This window comes from Syzygium oleosum, unplaced genomic scaffold (assembly GCF_021117445.2).
Source record: "Syzygium oleosum isolate NSW1041296 unplaced genomic scaffold, Sole_v2.1 Sole_v2.26, whole genome shotgun sequence".
NCBI classification, from domain to species: Eukaryota; Viridiplantae; Streptophyta; class Magnoliopsida; order Myrtales; family Myrtaceae; genus Syzygium; species Syzygium oleosum.
The window spans coordinates 3,769,704-3,796,715 of NW_026607510.1; the positions used below are offsets into that span (position 1 = coordinate 3,769,704).

General features: G+C 41.7%; 1 protein-coding gene and 1 long non-coding RNA gene across 2 annotated transcripts; one reads left to right on the forward strand and one right to left on the reverse strand.

The window, feature by feature from the left end:
* Positions 1–2,313: 2,313 nt before the first annotated feature.
* LOC115682018 (WAT1-related protein At5g64700-like) lies at positions 2,314–26,952 on the reverse strand. Its single transcript, XM_056303233.1, has 6 exons — positions 26,810–26,952; positions 26,560–26,676; positions 26,185–26,431; positions 24,661–24,819; positions 3,487–3,638; positions 2,314–2,386 (listed from the first exon to the last, which is right to left on the reverse strand). Exons 1-6 carry the CDS (start codon positions 26,950–26,952, stop codon positions 2,314–2,316), a joined length of 891 nt encoding a protein of 296 aa, XP_056159208.1.
* Positions 19,277–20,895, forward strand: LOC130135009 (uncharacterized). Its single transcript, XR_008814506.1, has 3 exons — positions 19,277–19,702; positions 19,848–19,898; positions 20,727–20,895. It is a non-coding gene; the product is annotated as an uncharacterized LOC130135009 (long non-coding RNA).
* Positions 26,953–27,012: the final 60 nt, after the last annotated feature.

The window sequence follows — 27,012 nt, forward strand, 5'->3', positions numbered from 1 at the left end:
AACTCATCTATATTATTATTATTATTTGGTCGAAAACTCATCTATAGTATATATCATGTGAGCTCACTTTAAATTTAGACAAAATCATGCTGACGTGCAATCATTCTTCTAGTGTCTAAAATCTAAAAAATTTTACGCTTCCTTATTACTGAGATCTGTTATGACATAAATAGTCCTTTAAAAAAACGGAAACAAGGCTATGTTAAAACACCATTCTTTTTTGGTAAATTAAAAATGAAGAATAATGTATCCTACCACCGCCCGCAGTGACTGCGTTGGTTCGCGCTCTCTGCCCCTCACGAAGGGTGGGGAGTTCGAATCCCAGCGTAGTCGTTAGGGATTCTTAAGTGTGGCGCCGTGGTGGTGGGTCCTGCGCTAGCGTCACCTCGGGTTTACGTCGCCGGCTATCGACTGTACGGCGGTTCCCGGATCATCAAAAAAAGAAGAAGAATAATGTATCCTTATCATCCGAGGTACAAGTATACTAGGTTTCTTGAGATCATCTTAATAGCTCACAAGCGTCACTAAAGTCAGACAAATCATCGGGCACGATAAAACATGCACACATAAATTAAGCTCATAAATTTTTAATGGTGTTGATTGATGTATTTGACATGTGAAACTCTCGCATTAATTATATAAGACATACTATAAAATTGGCAAATGTGATCGTCAGCCATGACTTCTCAGATTAGAACACAAATATATGAATAGTCTGGTTTGGAACGTGCAAGCACGGGGCAACTTGCTAGCAATATGGTAAGACAACGACAGTAACCTTTGGGCTCGGCTTACGGACCTCATAGTGCATCATATGCGACAAAATTGACATGCACTGGGAAAAAGTGGCAGCCCATTGTCAGTAAAGGTTGCAAAATTAGTCCCACACATATATTTACGTTTATGGAATATTTCCAATGAACTTCGTTCAAAATAAAGTCACTTACTTTGGTGGTTGATGGGCACAGAGCAACTTTGCGTGAGAAAAAAACAAGGCAAAGTCCCTTTCATTTCAAAAGTGAAAGTAAAATGGCCAATATTCAGCTTGGACCCAGTATGCATGAGAGAGTAGCCGTCAATCGTCCACGTTGTGGGACTCGTCACGAATGCCATGCACGATCCGAGAGAGAAAAGAACAAAAATTTAAAGGAACAAAGAAATCGAAAGGTTCTTTGCAATTGCATGTAAAAGAAACTAACGTGGCAAAAGTTGACATTAGGACCAGAATGTCATTGTGACCCGTAAATTAGAGGACTTCAGATATTTCCTTCGACTTTCCTGTTTCAGTTGCCACGTTTGTAATATGCGAAAATCTGTTGTGCCGACCAGAGAGTTTCTGTAAGCAAAATGGACAAGCACGAGAAGACTTTGATTCACCAGGGTTTGTTCGGATAACATTGCAGAGAAATGATTTTGCGTATGACGTTGTTTGATAATACATGAAAAAATGAAATTAAGCTCTCATATTCAGAAACCCTAGGACAGACACCAAATCTCGTAGAATATATAGGTTTATGCAGCCCATCATCCGTGCAATATATCCAAACGTTTCAATGACTAACACATTAATCGCACTAGCTTTCCAAGTGGTGCAATTAGTAAAATCATTGTGGATGATCATTATTTATGTACTCTTACATGCGCAATGTGTAAGGTCACCTCATACCGGGTTTAATCTCTCGTAAATTGGTTGACTGGTAAAACTTTTAGTGTAGCAGCGACATATCTTGTGCTTGAATAAAATGGCGCCCTACTCAAGTGTACTTTGGGGCAATGCAATCCGCCTCAATGAGTGGATTCTTAGTTGATGCACGGGAACGAGACAATTTAGGCGCATTTGCGAAAATTAGACGAGTTAAAGGTTCAAGTTATCCCACGTTATATGAAAAGGAAGTGTTTAATGATTAATTGAATTATGGCGATGCATTAGGTCTTATAATTAGGGTACTGAAGCTTAGTTGGGGCTAAAACTCAGTTGTCAACTTTTGGGCCTCCAAGTCACTTAAGCCGATACTCATTAACAAGGCTTTCTAATTCTTTTCAAAAAATGGAAATATTCGACCTCTATTATCTTTTTATTTTATTTTTTGGAGCATCATGGTAACGAGTCATTTAAAAGCATTATGAAAATATATATCATGAGTAAGTGCCACATAGTATGCAATAAATGAGAATCACTACATGTTCAACAAGGCGACCGACAAGAAAAATCAATTTCATTTGCTAAATAATGACTTTCACCAATTTTAGGCTCCTGATCTTCTGCATCTATGCATTTCTTCTCAGCTTGAACTGGTAAGGAACCGTCGGTGGCTAGATTTTGCTCATGCGTTTGCCCCATAAGACACTGTAAAGGCCTAGTACTAACATTATCTCACCAACAATGCTGATGAAGAAACCAAACATGAGGTCATATTAGTCACAATTGATCCAAAATTGTGATTAGTGATCATGTTTGTGATAAGTATCTATGTAAGCTTAAGAAGTCCGAATTAAATCAAAAGCAGCATACCATAAGAACTGAAGAAGACGGCAAGCTTGATTATACTCTTATTGTCATCAATCTTGTCTTTAAAATTTAACTTTTTACAGAAAGTTGCGAAATTTTATTTGAGGAGGATAAGCTTTCATGTTATCACAACGTAGAAATGTTGCACGAAAGGGAGGTTTTCAGCACACGGGATTATGTAATGTGTGATCTACCTGATTTAGTAGTGGACTTCAGCTTTGGTTTGAGGTTGCTAGTTAATGCGGGCAAAGTCCCATGTCAAGCAATTAAGGAGATATTCTAAGACTTAGAATGGGTTGAGTTCCCTTCCCTAGCAAGCTAGTTTTTCGGATGAGTTTTTTAACCTCTTGTAACGCATCAAAATGGTATCGGAGCCATTCCTTGGACGCCGCCCACCTTCTGGCACTTTATCCTTGAGGCTGCGGTCTCTTGGTGCGGATGAGGGCAGGATGATGTGGGTAAAGTCCCACGTCATACAACTAAGGAGATATTTTGAGACTTATAATGGATTGAGTTTCCACTCTTGGCAAGTTAGCTCTTTTTAGGATGAGTTTTTCCACCCTTTGTAATGCATCACTAGTATTCGAAGATAGGAAATTGATGTGGACGGCTGAATTTCAGTAAATTCTCTTATCCTTACTGTTTAACGATCAACAATATATAAATAAAGAATAATTTTAACGAATAAAAGGGCTTGTGTGTGGCGTCTTGTGCAGGGATGGGGCTCGGACGACTAAATCCATTTACGCCTCGGCCCGTAAGTAGGGCAACATATTTGGCCTCATGTAGTCCCAAAAACATATGAATTGTGTGGGTTTCATAAGTCCTAATAGGATTCGACAATGCACACATTTATTGGAACTGGTCAACGCTTTCTCATACTCTCCCTCTCTCTCTCGTATATATGTGTTAATTCCTGTCCTACTACTCATATCAATTGTTGGAGGTGATGCCATCAGAAATAGGATAAAGATTACCTGCCAACATTTATGTTCTCGCCCAAGAGAAACATGGAACCGATCATTGTTAGGATTGGACTCAAGGGTGTTGACATGGCTCGGAATACTGGTCCCTTCGTTGCGATCACCCAAGATTGTAGATAATGCCCAACTCCCGTGACCATGATTCCCTGATCATACATAGTTGCATATATCATAATGTCGTATTGAAAGTATACAATTTGCACACAATTTGATTGGCTTAGGAAAAATCTATTAGGATCTTGTCAAATCACTCAGTATGTTTAAGTGTTTGCATATAGTTTCTGTTGATACTAACAATAAAATTTAGTATCGAACACCAAGAACAGCACTTCTGCTTGGTGTGTCGATGCTGGTTTCTCAATTCATGATTCCATATGTTCCATCTCTCGACTTTTGCAAATCTGAATAGCGGCTTGGTAGTGACAAATTTCTAGTATTTGCTTTTGGGTAGAAAATGAAAAAGAGTAAATGCAAAAACCATCCTCAATTTTATTCTTCATATCAAATACCCCAATCACATTTCAAAACCTACATTTTACATCTTTCTAACAAAAAAATAAAACCCATTTGCCCTTGTGCACGTTCAATCTAAACTCAAGCCCCGCTCCACTCTCTCCGCCTACCTTTACTCTCTCTCCTCACAGCAGCTCAATAAAGTTACGATAGAGTGCCAAACCCACAGCCTTGAGCCACCGTTCAGCGCCACAACCCGACAATGACGTCGACAATGACACTCTCGCCCCACTCTCCGCATCCCTATCTTTGTTTTTGGCGAGATCTTTAATGGCTCGCGATGGCAAGGCCATGCGAGCTCGGTTTGAGCCAGTGGCTTGTGATTGTCAAGGCCGTGCGAGGTTGGCCTCTAGCTCATGAGGGCCGCAGCTGCTCGTGAGCCTCTGCGACAGTCTTGCGAGCTACAGAAGCTCTATAGCAGAGCTCCGCCATGGCGGCCTCGACTTTGATCTAGTCGTGAGCTAGTGAGATGATTGTCGTCGGCCTCAATCTGAGTTTGGTAATGACCTTTGAAGGAGAATTGTTTATGTCTCGAATTTGAGCCATTACGGAACCTAACCCGATTAAAGGATGTAGATTAATTTGTAAATTATTAAAGATCACCACACTAGAGAAAGAAATACAAAGACAAAGATGAAGGGCAAAAAAAAAAGAGCCCACGTTTCCTATATTATATTATAGGAAACGTGGGTTCAGCTAGGGTTTCTAGAAGAAAAGAAAAGAAAGTAAAATAAATAGGTTTTCTTTTGGCTCTAGTCATGGTTGTTCTTTTTCTTGAAGTGTGGCCACACAGAGAAGAAGCGTGTGGGTTTTCTTCAACGAGAATAGTAGCCGCACAGCAAAAAGGAGCTTGGCAGCTGCACAAGACTTCCTGGTGAGCCGCCGCACAAAAAATGAAAAAGAAGCAAACAGACGCTTCTTGGTTCGGCCGTACACAATGATTTTGTGCTATGAGTTTTTTTATATCCTAATGAGTTATTTTATTTGTAAATATTTTGAATTTAGGCTTAATCTAAGTATGGAAAACACTCGAGTGTGTAAGTGATTGTAAATTAGATTCTCTGATTATAGTAGATTATTTACTTTTAGCTGTCTTCGTGGATGTAGGTATCGATATTCAAGCTGAACCACGTAAATCTTTGGTATCATTTATTATTCCTTATTTATTTCTTCGGTGATTTCACATTGACATAAATTGTAAGATCCTGGTTAGCTTTTGCATTATATTACAGCAATTGGTATTAGAGCTTGATAATATGATTTTTTGGATTTTGATTTGGGGATTTTGCTCGTCTGATTATAATTTGAAAATTTTGTTGTTGCAATTATATCTGGAGAGAAAATAATAATTGAGAAGTTTAATGGGAGGAATAATTTTGGGTTATGGAGTGTTAAGACGGATGCGCTATTAACAACTTAAGGTTTGGTCGAAGAATTGGAGGGTAAGGATAAATTGCCCGAAACAATGAAAGATATCAAAAAATAAATTCTAATTAGGACGGCAAGGAGTATAATCCTGTTGAACCTATCGCATGAGGTGTTAATAGTGGTAGTTGAAGAGAAGGATGCTGCAACCTTATGGGCTAAACTTCAGGTACTATATGTAATAAAGGGTTTGAATAATCGCTATTACATGTTGAAGAGGATGTTTCAGTTTAGATATACTAAAGAACGTGGTAAGTGATGAGACTAGCAAATATCATCTAGAGGGGGATGAATAGGTGATTTGAGCACTGTTTGATCAATTTTAACGTGGAAGCAATTTTTTTCAAATAAAATATGAACAATGTTCAGATTTTAGTCAGAATTTGAATGGCAATCAGATAAATGTGCAATAAAAAGTTTTAGGGAAGACAGAATATGCACATAGATATATAGTAGTTCGACTTAGATCAAACCTACGTCCACTTTTCCACGCTGACAGCCTACTGGCTGGATTTCAGTAGATGATCGATCAAGAGATTACAAATTCTGAGTGATATTCAGAAGGATTACTCTATCTCTCTTACAACAAGTCTCTCAAGATCATAGATTTAAGCTCGAGAAATACAAGTAAAAACTAATTAGAGTTTGCTCAGACTTTGGAATGGATGATTCTGGATTTCGTCTCTCTTGCTCTACTCTTTGATAATTTGTCTCTTTTTATACTCCTCCACTTCTAAACTAGCCGTTGGACAGTCTTCAGAGGATCATATTCCAGTCTTCATCCTGGACAGATTTGTATAGAAAAGATTGAGTAGCCGTTGACTGACAAAATTAGAATTCCACTAAATCTGGTCACCCATACAACTAGAAATTTGATTTCTATAAGTAGAGCTTCTCCATTTAGAAATAAACTTGTTGTGGGGTTTGATTGTCAATTAATTTAGGATATCTTGCTATATAAATATTTCTTGCAAAATAGCCTTTTAAGATCGAATCAATAAATTCTTTCCATTGGTGAAACCCAAACCATATTACTAGTCGTTGTTTACGTTCTGAGTAAGTGATAACGTTTGGATAAACTTGCGCTCAGAACTTGAAGTCATAGTGGTTTGTTTGGTAAATTCTGAATATATTGATTCTAGTATATAAACTGAGGGTCTTCAACTTCTGTGCACAAAGTCTGAGCTTTGTCTTTTGTGGTGGAGAACCTGGACTTCTTCTTTTCATATACTTAAAGTTTGGACTTCCAGAATATAACTGCCTAGACTTAGAATACTTCAAAAGCATATGTCAAACTTTACTCATGGATAATTTTGTCGTCATCAAAATCTATTAGGAAGTTTTCTCAACAGTAAGATTCTGGATGATGAAGAAAAGAGCACGACGTTGTTAGCTTCTTTACCAGAGCAATGTGAGTACTTTACTGATTCAATCCTGTAGGGACGCACTACGATTATCTCGGAAGCGGTAAAATTCGCCTCTTTCTCTAAGGAGTGGTAGAGAAAATAGCGAGATAACAATCTGGCGCAGGATGTAGCACGGAGACTAGTGAATCGAGGTAGAGACCAACATCAGAGGTCCAGTAGCAGTAAAGGTAAAAGCAGGTCTAAGTCACACCATAGAATGTCCAAGGGACACATGAAGTGTTTTCAATGTCACGAGGAGAGGCACATTAAGAGACATTGTCCGAAGCTAAGAAATCAAGGTGACAGATAGAATGCCACAAGTAGTGTGACGAACGTTGCCGAGGAGAGCACCAGTGATGTAGAGGTTGTCTTGTGTATGACTACTAGTTCATCAGGAGAAGAATGGGTGTTAGATCTAGGGTGTTCTTATCATATGACGCTTCATAGGAACTGATTTACTACTTACCAGACTGCAAATGGTGTCACGCCCCGAACCCCAACGAGCTCGCGACATCACCTGCTCCGGTCGAAATGATGCGACGTCCCAGGAACGTCGCCGACCCAACCCAAAAATCAGAGCCACATGCGGAAGCGAATAACAAAACCCCGGACAAATAATGACGACAACGGGGTAGAACAACAGAACAATCCAGCAACCACATATTCATACAACACCAAATATACAAACGTCATATTACAGACATAAATACAGACTAACATCCTCAGTCACCGTTTAAATAAAAGTTCAGGGGTTCGGTTATCTTAACTTCATTATCGGATAACCCAAGTTATACAACCCCTAAAACACCCTAGGGCAAAACCTAAGGGTCGCCCCCTTCCATTCTGCTTCTGAATTTTTGGCTTGAATCTCTGGAACTCACCTGCAGCTCCATTGGGCACCAACAGCAGCTCCCCAGACTTCCAAAAAGAAAAGGCGCACCTTCCGGGTTTAGGGCCGGGGGTCTGAAAGTGGCGGTTATACAACCGTGAGACGAATCTCAATAAGTGTACAACCCCAAACCCCACGTAGGCACTCACGTACCGCCAGACGAAAACACACATAACACACAACGATCGGCCAAACTAACAATCACATGCGACCCTACCTGGAATCCATCACGCACGTTCCTGCACGTTAGACAATAACACAGCCAACACATCACAGCAAGGAATCACAGACGCGCGCGTGCCTCAATTATAAGACAGAAACCACTTGGGCACGTCCCATACCGTGCCTAGCAGTTTTTACCCCATAATTAAGCATCACATCGCGCGATACAAACACACTCGCACGCTACTCACACCATGCGTCACTTTCCACAATCCTCTCGCTTGTCTTGCCAAATCCCACTAATTTTCAACCTTTCCACCACTACCGCGCCCGCGTAAAACGCATCAGGCCAACGGTCTTCTGACCTCGTCAGACATTGTCACCCCGTCGGGCCGGACATCGTCACCTCGTCAGGGACGGCATCGTCCCGCGTAAACGTACACGCCTCAGGACGAAATCCTACACACACTTTCCTTCTACCGCGCCCGCGTAAAACGCATCAGGCCAACGGTCTTCTGACCACGTCAGGCATCGACACCTCGTCAGGTCGGGCATCACCACCTCGTCAGGGACGGCATCGTCCCGCGTAAACGTACACGCCTCAGGACGGACCTTTCCAACCAATCCTACATTTCCGTACCCTCGTTCCACTCAAACCACACTTACACATGGCCAGCAACACTCACGGTCATACACAACCTCACGCCTTACACACAATCCACCACGTATGGTCAAACATACACACCTCACACACATTTCACGATTACTCATTCTCGTCACACGAACACGCACACATAACCACACACTCTTGGTATACAAATTCGTTGCACAATCACACTCCCATACTCACACACCTCACGGCCACACACACGAGGCACACGGCCAAGCCACATTCAGTCTGAAACACACAACAACCCAGCCAACCATCACGAGCCACACAACCACATACAAAGTGCCATTCAAGGCATAATTCTACCAATCAATCGCACAATTCAGTCACAATCAATCCACAACACCTCAGCCATCATCGAGCCTCCTAAACCTCGCAAATTTCCTTGCCAACTCAGTCTCCGATTCAGCCCACAACAACCACACAATCAGCCTTCAATTTAGTCCTAAAATAGCCACATAAACTACCCGAACTAAACCCTAAACATGCCCTACGATACTCGAACTCCTAAATGACATTTGGGGAAAACACTTACCCAAAAAGGCGAGACAGAACGGGGCTGGAATGGGCCGGGACAGCGGCAGCAGCGTCGCCGGCGATGTACGGTCGGCGTGAACAGTGTACCGTACGGACGCGGTGAACAATACCACCCCCCCTCCCCCCATACGGACACTGTACGGACAGGCTGGGACGGTGGCCGGCGAGGTGCCGGTGACAGCCGCGGCGTCCGTACGGTCCGGTGTGAACAGTGATCCGTACGAAAACGGTGAACAGTAACCGTACGGACGGTGCTGGCGGCGACATATGGACGTGCTGGACGGCCGGGTGTCGACGAAACGGCGATCGAAGCTCCGGCGAAGCTCCGGCGGTACTGTTTGTAAAACAGAAAAATGAGAAAAGAGGGAAAAAGGAGAGAGAGGGCTGTTTCTGGATTGAAAGCAGGGCCTGTGGTGGTGACCACGAGAGGTGGAAATGGTTCTTTGAGTGGTCTTGGCTCGGCGAGGCGGCTCCATTGTCTTTTCCGGCGTGAACAGTACCAGGAAATGCAGAAATGTGCCCACGGTAGAGAAAACGTTGAGGAAGAAGAGAAAAAAATGGGAAAATGGCCGAATGGGTCTGCACGAGAGAGAGAGAGAGAAGACTATCTGGTCAAATGGGTCAAAGATGGTCTAAGTGGAGTCCAAGTGTCATTATCTAAGCCCATTGGACACTTTTGCCCTTGATCCAAAGGACAAGATTTGCTCAAATCCAATAATTTAGGGGTGAAATGGTCTTTTGTCCCTAACCATGGTTGACCAGACCTGGTTTAGTCCCAATTAACCTTGGTTAACCCCAAAATTTTGACCAATTTTCGGAATTAAATAAAATGGTCTTAAGGGAATTTTCGTAATTTTCCGATCCCGAACCGAAATTCCAATTTTCGCACATACGTGTTCCATATGTGCGTGGCCAGCATAATATGGCGTCGGAATCGCGAAATTCATCGCGCAAGCCCTCGAAAATCCACGTCAAAGTCTCGGGAATAAAATAATATTATTTTTCCAATTTTTGTCGAAATTCCAATTTTTGGCCAAAACCACTCTGAATGTGCGTGGCCACCCCAAAATGACCTTGGCCGCGAAAAATAACCTCAAACGACTTCAGAATCGCCATCGGTGACCAGAGGGGCAAAATCGTCATTTTCCGGGTCCCGGACCGAAATCCATTTTTTTGCAGAAATGGGTGGCCCCAAGGTTGGCCAAGCCAAAAACGTCATCGGCCGTCCAAAATTGTCACTTTCAAAATTCTCGATTCCCGGGCCCGAATTCTAAGAAATGACTAAAATTGAACAATCGCGACTTTAGCTTATCTCCGGCTAACGGGTGGCTCTCTCGGAATTACGCGCTCTCGACCCGTGACCGACACTAAGTCAAATCACGTTTAAGTTTACTCCACCCGGGACGACCTCGGTTGTCATATAATTGCGAGGGTCTGTCGCTAGTTCCCTTCGGACACGATCAATCAAGTAGACCGGTCTCGGTTGGCTCAAAACATTCCCTCGTCAATCCATATGGTCGAAGATCGAACCCAGGTCGAGTTCTTTGGTCGTGCGAACTCAATCCCGTAACGGTCCTACCCCTAAGGTTAACATCCCGAGAATGCGCATTTCCGGGTGAGATCTCACTATAAGTGCATTGGTCAAAATATTCATTCCTTACATCCTGGGAAAAGGATCGAAAATTCAGACTGTTACGATTCTTCCCCCCTAATAAAAATTTCGTCCTCGAAATTTACAACTATACCTGCTATCCAAACAGGTGGGGGAGATGACGTCTTGTTATTCTTTTCTCCCAAATGGTATCTTCTGTTCCGTAAGAATCTCAAATATCCTTGACCAATGGGACCGTCTTATACCTTAAAACCTGTCCTTCCCATTTGCCCCTAAAATCCAATATACATATTCCCAACATATCCTCTACAGTCCGTATAGTCCTTCCAAACTGGTCATCCAATAAGATCTCTTACTTAAATCTTGTCAACAGCGCAACTATCGAGGTTCCTTCTCGACTCCTTACAACCTCAAATCTAAGGTGTCCAGCCAGACTAAACTGAATCACCCTACTGCTACAATTCATTACAGCATTCTATTTAACTAACCAATTCAAGCCTACAATCAAACCGAAATCACACATAACTAACAAAGCCAAATCTATTCCGCTTTCTACACCACCAAACACCATTTCACAGCCTGAACATCCCAACAGCATGCACATCTTATTCATCAATGGCATAATCACACACGCTTGTACTTCTAGAAACAATTTCAATCCAGCCATATAAACAAATCAAACAGACGCAAACGAGTGCAACGCCCCGAATCTATAAAACAAATGCCACCTAATTATACCAAGAACCATACCTGGGGTTACGCCTGGCGCATCCTCAACTCCCTCTCGCGTCAAGGCGTACACACGTCCTTGTGCCGGCGGTCTGCTCGAATTAGCCGGGCGGGGCTGCACTAGTCGGATTCCCAATCCGAGGTGCCTGCACTGACGGGGGTGGTCGAACTTGAAGATTCGGGCAATTCCTTATGTGATGTCCCATTCCACCGCACCCAAAACATGCCCCAGTCACACTTGGGCAGGGACCATTCCCATGGTATCTCCCACACCGTCTACAGGCTGAACTAGACGAATATACCGACTTTCCAATATTCCTTCTTGCCGGAGGGACAAAACGTCGATTTTCCATCATCGACCTTTTCCCTAGCTGACGATCGTCCCCGGCTGAGATATGTGGTGATCCAGACGCGACGGTTCTTTCCATCATATCCTGCTCAATAATTTGAGCCCGCCTATACATTTCTCCATAATCCTTAATGTCATGCGATAATATCAGACTCCGAAGATCCGGCTTCAGTCCATCCCGGAATCTTCGCGCTCTATCTCTCGGGTTCTCCACCATGGTCGGTGCGAACTTAGCCAATCTCGCGAACTCGGCCTCATACTGATCCACAGTCATTTGTCCCTGGCGCAAGCGCATAAATTCCATCAACTTCTTCTCTTGCGTATTTTCCGAGAAATATTTTTCATAAAAATTCTCTACAAACACAGCCCAAGTCGGGGCCGTTCCTACAGGAAACACTCTACCTTCCACAGCATTCCACCAATCATTTGCACCCTCTTGTAACTGATAAACCGCCAATGTCACTTTCTCCTCCTCGGTGCACCCCAAAACCTTAAAAGTTTTCTCCAGTTCTTCTACCCACCTTGGCGCAGCCTCGGGGTCACCACGACCATGAAATTTAGGCGGCTTCAATTTCATAAATTGCTCTACTAACTGGGGCATTTGCCTAACCCCAGCTGGTTGAACCTGCCCTTGCTGGGCTTGATTCCCTCCAATACCAGCATTTTCATTAACTGCAGCAGCTGCAGCCTCAGCAGCTTGGGCGGTCGCATTATCTCGCTCTTGGGTTTGCCGATCCAACATATTCCCAATCCTTTCTAATACCCTGAGAACTCCTTCCATTCGCGGATCTTCCGCAGGCCTAGTATCAGCTCTGGGGTCCCTTGCAGCTCTAACACCGACTCCAGGATTTCCTACTAACCCAGCATCCATACCCAGATCCTCTACGGCTCTAGCTCTAGCACGACCTCGACCCCGTACTCCTCTTCCTGCACCCCTTCTTTGGACTCTTCCTACTCCTCTTCCTTCGCTACTCATTGAATCAGCTTCCTACTATTCTCCTTCCTGCTATAAGTCCACACGGGTATCAGAGGTCTAGGCCAACTACACTAGTCCAAACCCTAGGCACCAATATCGACAACTAGCATTCGACAATCAACAACCCACCATCAAACCGATCACCCAACATCAAACCAACACCACTAAGCACTCAACAGGGTTCTCGTACTCACCTCAAGTCCTGCCGCACCTTCGTCTCAACCATCAATATAACTACAACAAACCACTCAGCAATCACAGGCACGTACTTACAAAACACGCACAATTAACATAAACACACACTTAACGAAGGCTCCCTTACTGACTACCCTGAAGTCGTCGCTCCTTATCACTCCAGGTCTCGACCTTATTGATATCGAGCTAACCTTGCTCTGATACCAATTCAAACGGGGATGTCACGCCCCGAACCCCAACGAGCTCGTGACATCCCCGTTTGAATGGAATAAAATAATAATATTTTTTCAATTTTTGTCGAAATTCCAATTTTTGGCCAAAACCACTCTGAATGTGCGTGGCCACCCCAAAATGACCTTGGCCGCGAAAAATAACCTCAAACGACTTCAGAATCGCCATCGGTGACCAGAGGGGCAAAATCGTCATTTTCCGGGTCCCGGACCGAAATCCATTTTTTTGCAGAAATGGGTGGCCCCAAGGTTGGCCAAGCCAAAAACGTCATCGGCCGTCCAAAATTGTCACTTTCAAAATTCTCGATTCCCGGGCCCGAATTCTAAGAAATGACTAAAATTGAACAATCGCGACTTTAGCTTATCTCTGGCTAACGGGTGGCTCTCTGGAATTACGCGCTCTCGACCCGTGACCGACACTAAGTCAAATCACGTTTAAGTTTACTCCACCCGGGACGACCTCGGTTATCATATAATTGCGAGGGTCTGTCGCTAGTTCCCTTCGGACATGATCAATCAAGTAGACCGGTCTCGGTTGGCTCAAAACATTCCCTCGTCAATCCATATGGTCGAAGATCGAACCCAGGTCGAGTTCTTTGGTCGTGCGAACTCAATCCCGTAACGGCCTTACCCCTAAGGTTAGCATCCCGAGAATGCGCATTTCCGGGTGAGATCTCACTATAAGTGCATTGGTCAAAATATTCATTCCTTACATCCTGGGAAAAGGATCGAAAATTCAAACTGTTACAAATGGTGGTAGAGTTTTTATGAGGAATAATGTTGCTTGTAAGATTGTGAGGATAAGGACAGTTCAGATTTGAATGCACGATGGGGCAGTGCACACACTAATAGATGTGAGGCATGTACCAGAGCTAAAAAAGAATCTTATTTATCTGAGGACACTAAATGACATTAGGTGTAAGTATGCCACTGAAGGTATGATGCTGAAGATCTCTCGAGGTGCCATAACAGTGATGAAAGGGAAGAAAATGAATAATCTCTATTATCTACCTAGAGAGACTATGACCAAAGCTGTTGTAGTTTCATCAGGTCAGTTAGATTCTGACTTGACTCAATTATGGCATATACAGTTATGGTACATGAGTGAAGCAGGTATGACGATGCTGAGTGAGAGGGTATTGTTGAAAGGTCAAAAGACAAGGAAGTTGAAATTATGTGAGCACTGCATCTTTGGGAAGCAACACCAAATCAAATTTACTACAACTATTCATTCAACCAAGCAATCGGTTAAGTACATTCATTCAGACGTCTAGGGCTTGTTTCTGGTTCCTTCGAAAGGAGGAGATGCTCGATATATGCTAACATTTATCGATGACTATTCAAAATGTATAGGTATACTTTTTGAAGCACACATCTGATGTGTTTGATCGGTTTAAGAAATTTAAGACATTGATTGAGAAGCAATCAGATAGACAAATCAAGTGCTTGAGAACTGATAATGGCATGGAGTTTTGTGGTAGAGATTTTATTGAGTTTTGCAAGAGAGAAGGAATTGTGAGACACCGTACAGTACCCAGAACACCACAATAGAATGGCATAGCATAACGGAAGAACAAATCTTTACTTGAGCAAACTCGGTGCATGCTTTTGTATGTAGGACTAGGCAAGGAATTTTCAGCCGAAGTAGTGAACATGGCATGTTACCTGATTAATCAATCTCCATCATCTGCTATCGACTAGAAGACTTATGAGGAAGTATGGTCGGGGAAGGCTATTGATTACTCCGGATTACGAGTATTTAGATATACTGCGTATGCTCAAGTGAGTTATGGTAAACCTGAGTTGAGGGCGAAGAAGTGCATATTTCTGGATCATGTACATGGGGTGAAAGGCTACTGATTGTGGTGCACTAATCCTAGATCGCTCGATTTTCTAATCAGCAGAGATGTGATTTTCGATGAGACTGCAATGCTTCAACAGAGGAATCGTGAGACATTACCAGCAGAGCAAATCGATCATGTTGTTAATAATGAGGTGGAGTTTCGGATGGAGACTCTAGAGGCTTCAGAGTTAACCTAGGTTGAGATTGCATATGAGGCTGCGGTTTCTTAAGTGAATGATACTGAAGAACCAATACAGCCACATCACACTATAGTCGCAGGCAGACAGATAAGACAAATTAAACCACCGATATGTTATGGTTATACAAATATTGCTTATGCATTGATTGTAGATGATGAGGGGGAGATAGATGAACCTTCGTCTTATTCTGAGGCGAAGGCTAGTTCTGAGTTGTTATAGTGGTTAGGGGCTATGAGCAAAGAGATAGAATCACTCCATCGAAAATCAGATATGGGAGTTGGTCAAAGTACCCAAGAACCAGAAAATTATTGGAAGCAAGTGGGTCTTTAAACTGAAGGAGGGCATTCTCGGTGTGGAGATAACGAGATATAAGGCGAGACTTGTTGCGAAGGATTACAAACAGTGTGAGGGCATTGACTACAACGAGGTGTTCTCTCTTGTGGTAAGACATACTTTTATTCATGCATTCCTTGCCTTAGTTGCTACACAAGATCTCGAGCTAAAACAGCTAGATGTGAACACGACATTTCTTCATGGTGAGTTGGAAGAATGGATTTACATGAGGCAGCTAGGAGGATTTGCTATTTTGGGTAGGACAGACCATGTTTGTTTGTTAAAAAAATCTCTGTATGGGCTAAAACAATCTGTAGTGGTATAAATGTTTTGATACTTTCATGGTTAGTTAGGACTATTCGAAAAGTTAGATGGATAGTTGTGTTTATTTTAAGAGATTGGAGGATGTGCCTTTGATATATTTGTTATTATATGTTGATGACATGTTGATAGAGCTAAGAATATATATATAATATTGATGTGCTGAAGAGTCAATTGAGTGCTGAGTTTGAGATGAAAGATTTAAGTACTACAAAAAAAAATATTGGGTGTTTAGATTTTGTGTGACAAGATTGTCGGAGTTTTACGTTTGTCTCAAAAAAAAATATTGTGAAGATTGTGGAACGTTTTAATATGCAGTCAACGACATTTATGAGTACACCATTAGCAAAGCACTTTAAACTTTTAGATAACTTATCATTGCAGACTGGGGATGGGGAGGAGCATATGTCCCGTGCTCCTTATTCTAGTGCAGTGGGTACTATTATATATGCTATGGTATGCACTAGGCCTGATATTTCACAAGCCGTGAGCGTAGTTAGCTGTTATATGAAGCATCCTAGTATAACTCATTGGGAAACTGTGAAATGGATCCTCATTTATTTAAATGGGACAACAGACGTGGGTATAGTGCATCGGAGGGACAACAATGGCTGTGAGACCATAGGGTGTGTAGATTCAGATTACGCCGGTGACTTAGATGAGTGCAGGTCTTTCACATGGTACGTCTTTATGCTAGCAAGTGATATAGTTAGTTGGAAAGCATCTTTATAGGACCACGTCTTCTTATTTTTTACTTAGGCAGAATACATGACACTGACATTTATAGCGAATGAGGCGATATGGTTACGAGATTTGCTCTCAGACTTTGGGTTAGATAAAAAAAAAAGTGTTTATATACACTGTGATACCAAGGTGCGTTATATATGGCGTATAATCCAATTTATCACGAGCAAACGAAGCATATCGACATCATGTGTCACTCATCCAAGATGTCTCAGCGAATGGTGAGGTTGTTGTGAAAAAGAGCGATAGCCGAGAACCAGGTAGACATAATGATTAAGCCCATTTCTTTGGCAAAGCTCAAGCTTTGCTTGAGCTCAATTGGCATTTGTAGAGAGTGAGCGCCCATCAAGGCGTTGGGAGAGCAGTATGTGTCACGCCTCGACCCTCGAGCACGCAACAACCCCTATTCACTTAGGTCATTTGCATACGACGTCCCAAGACTCGTCGCCGACCTTTTATTTTATCTTTCTATTACGCATACGAAAGCGACAACAATCATCCAGTCATAATAGTAAACAGCAGAGATAGTAACAATAATCAACAACAGTCATGCCAAAACGCCGTTTTATTTAATTACTAGATTAACCCCAAGGAAACACATTTACAAGCCCTTTAAGGGCGTTTTCCTTACAAGCCTACCAAAAAGATACTGGGCTGGGGGTCAATCTACTCCATCCAAAAGTGGGTCATCCAAAAAGAACCCATCCCAAGTATGTCCTTCAGGGACTAAACAACATAGTGGCTCGGCGCGTCAAAATAGGATGAGTCGAGGTCATGTTCCAACGGGTCGTAATCCGACGAGCACATAGGATCCGGTTTGGTTTCGGGATTCTCTACTGACCCGTCAGGTGGGACAATATCCATAGGATCCTAGATTTCCTGCCTAGGGCTCCCATCTGGAGGACCATCGAAACCCCTTAGAGGACCATACAAGTCCTCGCCCTCACGGATGAACCATGCTTGGAACCGATGAGGGACCCACAAAGCTAGGTCCTCATCCACCCACACAGTAGACAGGTGGCGCTCAAAAAGATACGGCTTGCTGGAAAAACGATGAGTAGTAATAATACTATCCATATCCTGCAGCACCCTGAACCGCATCGCGTGGTTCGTCATCATAAGGTCCTAGAAAATATTTAACAACAACAAATGAAATATAAATCTCAGCAAGTTAACGATCTAAGCCTCGTTTAGGAAGTCAACTCGTATCGGATGCACCTAAAACATGCAATGATATAATGATGGCAGATCAATAGCAATGCAACCCCTTGCTTTGCCTTAGTTATACACAGTGTTAGGCAACTCAGCACAGCATACATAAAAACACGCCATCACTCAATTGCAGGCATTCTTACCTTATCTTAGCACATGCCTTGCATGTTATAAATCATCATGTGCCATAATAATGCAATAAGCATATAACATAATTAGAGCACATAACAACTTTCTCATGCACGATGCATCCATGCGTGTTCCGATTATTAAGACCATTCAGGGCCACAACACAACCCTATGGTTTGGCAATCTTCCAACATGACCGACATCTATCACGGCCACTCAGGGCAGGCCCATCCTCGCACGGGGGTCTTTTGATTTAATATGGTATTGATCACGATCACTCAGGGTATGCCCGAAATTCCATCGGGGGTCTCATCACGGCCTTTCAAGGCACGCCCACAATCAGGCAAGGGTTTCATCACGGCTATTTAAGGCACGCCCGCACTCATACGAGGGTAACGGTTTCTCATTATGTGATCACGCAAGCATCTAAACCACTCAAGCCAATTTCATTTCTTCTCATTTAGCCAATGCAGACGTGGTTATGCTTACACATCAAAATACTTCAACTTTCATGCCTAAAAATGCAGTAATAAATTCACACGTGATCACATACACACAATTAAACCGTCAAACTTTGCATGCTTCCCTTTTTAAACATCCTTGCCCTATTTAATTTATCAAATTTGATATATAAACCTAACACCTCGGGGATTACTATTTATATGTCCACAAAAACCCTTCTAAAATTAAATAACAAGGTTTCACATAGGGCAATTATTTTTCAGGGTAAAGCAGGCATTAAACAATTTGAAACAAGCATAATTCAACACTTAACTCAAGCAGAAAACACCCATATAAAATCCGCTTATCGTCCTAATTGCGATAACTTACTATCCAATTAGTGATAGCTTATCGTCCCTTGGTGATAGCTTATCACTCAAATATCAATAGCTTATCACCTAATTGGTGATAGCTTATCATTCAAATAACGATAGCTTATCGTCCTTTTGACGATAGCTTATCACCCTTTGACGATAGCTTATCGTCATTTTGACGATAGTTTATTCTCATTTTACGATAGCTTATCATCATTTCCTCGATAGCCTATTGCCTATTTGGCGATAGCTAGACTTGTCAAATGGGTCCAAAACCCATTTATGAACCCACGTTTGTTTAAATGGGTCGCTAATGGGTCATTCTTTTTTTTCCAGATTAGCCTTAATGGGTTTCAAACAAAAGAAGGCCAAATATGTGGGTCTTAAATGGGTATATTCTAAACCCAATTACGACCCATTTAATAACCCATTATGAAAAGCCCGGCTCATGGTCTCCCTCTCACTTCACGATCTTCTCTCCGTCTTCTTCGCTGATTGCTTCCGCGAATCTAATTCGCAGCCACCTCCGCCGCTATCGCCGACTTCGCGCCGCTCACCTCCGGTGCGCCGCCCATCTCCGTCATAGCCGAGGTTCTCCGACAACTCAATATCGCCCGTCCTGCACTCCGCGCAAACCCTAAACTCCGTTTCTTGCGGCTAAATCTCTCCGATCGCCACTAAATTCCTGAGGACCATCTGAGCCTACGACTCCACCACCACCGCCTCGACTCCCGCCGTCCCGAGCGCCTCCGGTATGTGCTCACGAAGTTCGCTCCCCCGATGACGATCGAGTACTTGGTCTTCGTCTCGTTTGCCTTGACGAATCGAGTCTCATAGCTCGAAGGGAGGCCGATAAGCGCATACGAACTGAGCTTCTTGTACTCGGCGGGGCTCGAAGGGACCGGCGTTTTTGTCTCCGGGTATTGGGTTTTCTCTATTTGCTAACTTTTTTGTCAAGTTTGTCTACAATTTTGTTTTCGAGGGTGTTTGGGTTAGTGCTGGGAAATTGGTGTTTTGTTCACTAATCTTTTCTCTCTTTTTGTGTGGGGGTTGCTGGGTTTCTAGGTTCATCGGTTGGTGGTCAATAGAGATCCCAAGTTCACCAATTTTGTCGAGGTGAGAATGTTCGATCTTTTTCCCTACGGTTGCTTTCTTTTGCTTCGCCGATCCTTGAATTTTGTCGGCTCTTTTGTGCGAATGCGCCGTGAGCTCGGTGTTATGTGGGTCATTCCCATTGGTTGGTGTGGTCACAACGATTTGACTAAAGAAGAGAAGTCAGGAGTTTGGGAACACGAAAGGAGGATCATAGGGAAGTAGAAAAGGAACAGAGGGAGAGGAGAAATAAAAGAAGCCCATAGAAAGATGAGCACTGAACTTCTAATGACTCGGGTTTTCTCCACTGAAACCATCATAGTCAATGAAGGGTTCTTATAGATTGAGCGCGCCCGATCACTGATTGGTTTATGAAAATGCGACCAAAGTGATCCATCACATGAAAGAGTGGTTCGCAAACAACAGTGCTTCTTCGCTCAGCCGCTCTAGTTCTAATCATCCTTGCTTGTCTATTATTTCTTAAGGCATCAGAAATATTATCTCTTTTTCCTGGCTGCATCTCTTCCATGTGTGAGTTTCTTTATGGCATTGTTGAATCAATAACAAATCCAGATGGGACAGGTTCACTTTGGATTATCCTCGGAGAGGTTTGTGGTACATGTTTCTGTGTAGTAAGCTTTAGGAAATACCTCTATTCTGTTTAAGGATGTACGAGGAGGAATTCGTTCACCATTTGATAGCCAAATATCCAACCGTTATTGTACAGTGAACTATGTTTCTGATTCCATTGTCTTGAATTTACAGTATCACTTTTAAGTGCCTTTTCGGATGCTCAAAAGTTTCATGTTTGCTAGCTGCACATGAAGGTCTAATTGAGATTTTCAATTGCAGTTTCGGACACACAAGGTTATTTACGGGCGATATGTTGGACTGCTTTTCTCGCTCTGTGTTGACATAACGGATAACGAGCTTGTATACTTGGAGTGCATTCACTTATTTGTAGAGATTTTGGATCACTTCTTCAGCAATGTCTGTATACTAGACTTGGTATTCAATTTTCATGAGGTTTGTCCATAACTATTAGCTCTACTTATGTCTGAACGTGCTTCTTTATCACATCTTACAATTGTATGCTACATTATTATACGAAATTAGTTGTCGGATTTTATTTGCCTGTCTATTTCTATTGGTGCTGCTGTCTAAATATGAGTAGTGGCTGCAAATTAGATTCGTTGAAGCGATAAGCGAAGAAGAGGGAGAGAAGATCATGAAGTGAGATCATGAGCCGGGCTTTCATTGAAAAGAAATTAGATTGTAAATGGGTTCAGAATATACTCATTTAAGACCCATATATTTTGGCCTTCTTATTTTTAAAACCCATTATGGCTGATTTGAAAAAAAGGAATGACCCATTATCAACCCATTTAAGCAAACATGAGTGGATTTTGGACCCATTTGATAGGTCTATAATGTATATGCTTTTGAACCTAGAACCTGGTTTTATGAATTTATTATTATAATTATTGACTTTATTATTTTATATTTGTGCACTTCTTTATGGGTACTAGAATTACATAATCGGCAATTAAAATTAAAAAATATTGTATCAAATAATGTATTATTAAACGGGTGTTATCCGACCAAAAAAAAAAACAACAGGTGTTAATTTTTTAAGATATCATTTATATTTAATTCAAAACTAAAACTCAAATCCATTTCAGGATTTGTGAAAAAAAAAGAAAGAAAAAGAAAAAAAATTAAAAAATTAATTTTTTAAATTATAAAAATTGTCCACAAATTAGCAACATAATTTTTTTTAAATCATAAAAAATTATATTGGGTTAAATATGGAAGTGTTTTAGCGATACAGGTTGGGTTGGGTCGGGTATGGGTCAGGTATGAGTCGGGTCGGGTATGGGTCAAGAAAATTGCATTGCGCATAAATGGGTCATAAACGGGTTAATGGGTCAGTTTGGGTCGGACCATTTATCAGCCGACCCAAACCCGACCCGATCCGACCCGCCCATTTGACAGGTCTAGCGATAGCGTATTACCAAAACTTCGATAGCTTATTGCCTAATTAGCGATAGCTTATTGTCTAACCTTCCGATAACTTATCGCTAGTTGATAACCTATCAACTAATTAATCACCACTAATCACTAATCACCTACTTAACTTAATATAAACTAATCCTAAGTAAGTTTAACGTACTAATTGAGGGATTAGAGCGTTAACTAACCCGTTAACGATTCCGACGACACGGGCACGACGGCAGCGACAAGGGCTAAGCATGGCTCGGTTTGGAAACGACACGAGGTGGTGACGACGGCATGGACAGCAGCTTCGGTGGGGGCTGGTTTGGCTCGCGGTGAGGGCGGAACGGCGAGGAAATGGCTCGGATGGACGGCACACAGCGAGGGATGGTCACAGTGCTTGGCGGGTGGCTACATGGCGGCAAAATGCCAACCAAGGGGACGGTGCTGCTGTGCTCAGCCGAAGGAAAGAAAAGGAGGGAGAGAGGGGGTGGAAATGAGAGGGAAAAGAGAGAGAGAGAGAGATGAGAGACAAGAGAGAGTTCAGGAGATATTTTCTCATCCCCAAAGTCTTCATTCATCAATTCTTATCCCTTTAAGTGAAGTGCTCAATTTCCCTTTGTCTCTTTGTTCAATAATGTAAGAAGGGTATTTTGGTCATATTACATTTTTGGCACAAATTTCCCATTTTGCCCTTGGGCCAAAGTCAAGAGACGGGCCTTGGAATGGGCCCAATTGAATAGAAATGGGCTTGAAAAGTTCACGGGCTCAAATTGGGTTTAAATTTGCTATTGGGCTTTGAAAATAGTAAAGTGAGCTTAGTGGGCCTCATTGGGCCCACTTGAACTTGTTTGGGCCCAAGTAGCTGAAGCACACTTTGGGCGTGAGGCCCAATGGGCCTTCGCTCGGCTCACTTTCTCGTGGGCTCCAATTCTCGGCCCAAAATTTCCTTTTTCCGAGAATTTCAAGCAAACCGATAAATCGGAGGATTAACGAGGCAACGTCCAATAGGTTAATCTTGAAATCCTTGAAAGTTCGATACCCAAATTCAGATTCTAATTCATGATCAAAATCAATCAATTACGACTTTAGTATATCTCAAAGTCACGGGCGGCTTTTAGGAGTTACGTGTATTCGACCCGTGGTTGATTTGATATTAAACCACATTTAAACTTCCTCGAGTCATGGGTGACCTCGATTGTCATGTAATTGCGAGGGGTCAATCACTAGTTCTGAAGTACACGATCGTTAGGAATTGCTTTAGGATCATTCGCAATCCATACAATGGTTAGGCGGAATCACCCGCGATCCGATTGTATATTATTGGCGAACCATTCTGTAACCGTTCCTTAATCGGTCTATAATGGCTCAAAATTGTCCCTCGTCAATTCTTATGGTCGAATTGTCAATTTATGGTCGAGTTCTCAGGTCATGCGTACTTAATTCCTTAACAGCATTTCCCTATTAGTTAGTCCTCTCATGAGTGATCAATTCAAAGCAAGATTTAACTAACAATGCATCGATAAAATAATCATTTCATATATCTCGAAAAGGATCGAATTTCAGGATATCACAGTATGGATGATGAGCACTATAACTTGGCTTTAAATGTTGAACCAAGTTGGAGAATTGTTATATTTTGTCTTGAGTTTGAGCCATTTACGGAACCTGACCCGATTGAATGATGCAGATCGATTTGTAAATTATTAAAGATTGCCACACTAAAGAAAGAAATACAAAGATGAAGGACAAGTCTTCTGGCATTATAAGACAAAGAAGGGACCCCACGTTTCCTTTATAATATATAAAGGAAACGTGGGCTCAGCTAGGGTTTTAAGAAGAAAAGAAAAAAAAAGTAAAATAAATAGGTTTTCTTTTGGCTATAGCCCTAGGTCGATCTTTTTCTTGAAGTGTGGCCGTATAGTGAAGAAGTGTATGGTTTTCTTTAACGAGAATAGTAGCCGCACAGCAAAAGGGAGCTTGACGGCTGCACAAGACTTCCTGGTGAGCCGCCGCACGAAGAACAAAAAAGAAGCACGCACATGCTTCTTGCTTCGGCCATACACGGTAATTTTGTGCTATGAGTTTTCTACATCCTAATGAGTTGTTTTATTTGAACACTTTGTGTTTGGGCTTAGTGTAAGTATGAAAAACACTCGAGTGTGTGAGCGATGGTAACTTGGATTCTCCGATTATAGTTGATTATTTATTATTGGCTCTTCCCATAAATGTAGATACTGCTATTCAGACTAACCACGTAATATTTGGTGTCTTTTATTGTTCTTTGTTTATTTCTTCAGTGAATTTACATTGGCTTAAATTGCAAGATTTTGGTTAACTTCCATGTTATAATATTACAAGAACAGCGGCACATGGTGGACAGAGGGAGACATGGTGGTGGTGTAATGGACTTAGCAAGCCTCTCAGGTGAGGGAGAGAGTATGGGTGGGTGTTGGGCTTTTGTAAGTTGGGGTCGTTTGGGAAACAATATGACAATTTGGTAAATTATGTGTGGATGAGACATTGAACTTAAAATTCATGTAAATGTTAAGGATGATAATCGTAGATTTTAAAAGGGGACGAGGGTAATTAATTTGGGAAGTAAATTTAAAGATGGTTTTTGTAATTTTTCCAAAAGAAGATGTTACTTTTCAAACTTTATGGTAACATTAAGTTTGACAACCCCTATGCTCATCACTTACCATACTTATCCAAGTCCATTCTCAATATTACCCCACTTTTAGCATGTTCAATTTCCAAATTTAGAGAAGGGGGACTGTTGTTTACTTACACAGTAAAGGACCGCAAGTAGTCTAACATTCCAAGTCAACTTCCACTCGGACAGGTCTCTTTCCACAGCAATCGCCACAAGAAACGACTGAACTGTGCTTGATAAACACTGAAGACTTGTGAAGTGAAGCTTCGATGAATAGGTTTTCAATACTTCGGCCTGTTTATATGAAGATAAAGCACTTGGATTTGTACTTCCGAGCAAAAAAAAAAATGCTAAATATGCAATCAAGCAGACGCATGATTGAAAGATGTGATGCGGAAGACGTGGATTCCACATTTGTTAACAGTGATCTATGATATAATCCACTCGTGTTAGAAAGTGCAATTCAGCCGGAGGCCACTTAACATTATGCTGAATATGCAATCAAGAATTAACATCCAAAAGTATGACGAGGACGACGTGGTTTCCACAGTTCTTGTGTCCAACTATAGTTTATGATTTACAACTCCTATCACCTAGAAGATGAATTTAGTGTAACATCTAACATGCTCATGTTAGAAAGAACAGAAATTAATATCTTTTTTACTGTTTTTCAAGGGGTTTTTATTTTTTGGATTATCGTGAGATCCACCACCAGTGACCTAAAAAAACCTTTTGTTTTCACTAATGGACAATTAAAATGTATGCTTGGAGTTAGTTTTGAACAAAATTCTTCCACATATCCACCAATCAATGGTGAGTGTGTAAATTATTTCTTACATTGGCAGTGAATCTTATAGAAGTCCTTTATATATTGCATAAACTTCGTTGAGAACTTATGAGCGTGAATTCTACAAGAAATCATGAGATAAACGCAAGCAAAGCTTTAGGTGCTGGGGCTGAGAGACACAAATCGAGTTTTTCAATCCTTGTTTAATCTTAATGAATTTATCAATGCGGCCCTCCCTCAGGACATACATCACATTGACCGAACCACATCTAATTTTCAATGTTGATTTCCATTTCATCATTTATTTTATCGTGAATAAATAGCTTTTTATAAGAAGAAGCCAAATTAGCACCTTAATAAGATAATAGAGAATTGAAACTCATGGATGTAGAAAAAAACCCAACCCAAAAGTCGCTTTTAGAGGGAGATGGAGAGTGCATACATGTAAGGCTACAACAAACCTCTTATACAAAGACTATCATAATACATTTTACATCAAACATCAATATATATGTAGTCAAAGAAATCGAGTTCTTGGAGCCAACCTCGATTATGAACTTTTTCTTTTTATCTTTACCCCCATAATCTTCCTAACAAGACGTATTATTCATTCGAGAGATCACGAAATATTACACCCAAATGCATCTCATGATGAGTAATATTCTAAGTTTACTAAGATTGATCTACAAAATTGGGTTGAGTAAAAGATGTGTCAAATTACAAGCTAACTATAGTCAACAGACAATAATGGTCTGACACATCTCTTAATAAATCATTTCTTTTTGGCTATTATCTACTATGATCCAGAGAATTTAAATAAATAAATAAAAGGATCACAATCTTTAGTTGGGGGGGGGGGGGGGGGGGTGTACCTGGAGAACAAACCATAAGCCCCAGAATGAGACTGAAATGAAAGAGAGGAAGCAAACTATGATCCATGTTGTGCTTCCAGATGATGAAACATGGTGTTGGTGTTGGTGTTGGATATTGTGGAGGGCAAAAGGAGGCTTTAGAATTGGTCCCTCAAAAAACGCAAGGGTGGCCACTCCTCCCATGCAAATTGTTATTCCTCCAAGCTTTGCAACTCCCGCTATACTCCTTACATTCAACTTCTCCCCTTTGCCAGAGTAATGCCAAGAGTAACAAAGCATTAGGAAACGAAGTTTTGAGTTCACTGGATAGAAAATGTGAATATTGACTTGGAAAGATTAAGAAAATGCATATCAAATCACTGGGAAGAGGAGAACCTGAGAAGAACAGCGAAGAAGAAGGTCGTAACAGGTATGCAGTTCATAATTGCAGACGCGAGTGAAGCCGAAGTATAGAGGAGCGCGATCCCGTAGAGATTCATAGCTAGCATGAGACTACAATACACATGTATCATTTCATCAGAATTATCAGAACGAGGAATAAGCTTTTAAACGTTAAGTTACATAATCACCAAATTCTCTGATTAGAGTTTAAAATTCAAGATTCCAGGGAAGGTTTTCAACTCACCCTAGGAAAGCCAGCGCAAAGATCTTGAAGAAGACAAGGATTGTGAGTGGAGTTGCGGATCTCCTTTCGAAGATTGTGGTGGATAGAAGCAAGAAAACGGTTCCGATGAGTTGCCGGTAGAAGATGAAGATGAAGCTCTTCATGCCACCATTGAGTGCAGCCTTGGTTAACAAGGTCATGCCCGCATCAAATGTCTGGAACAA

What these genes read in the sequence shown, in the direction of transcription:
- LOC115682018 (XM_056303233.1), bottom strand. Translation starts at nt 26,952, where the DNA reads ATGAAGAGCTTCATCTTCATCTTCTACCGGCAACTCATCGGAACCGTT. An exon ending in TTTGCGCTGGCTTTCCTAGG is followed by an intron (nt 26,677 to 26,809) that starts GTGAGTTGAAAA and finishes TGTGTATTGTAG; the next exon opens with TCTCATGCTAGCTATGAATC. An exon ending in TTCTTCGCTGTTCTTCTCAG is followed by an intron (nt 26,432 to 26,559) that starts GTTCTCCTCTTC and finishes TTACTCTGGCAA; the next exon opens with AGGGGAGAAGTTGAATGTAA.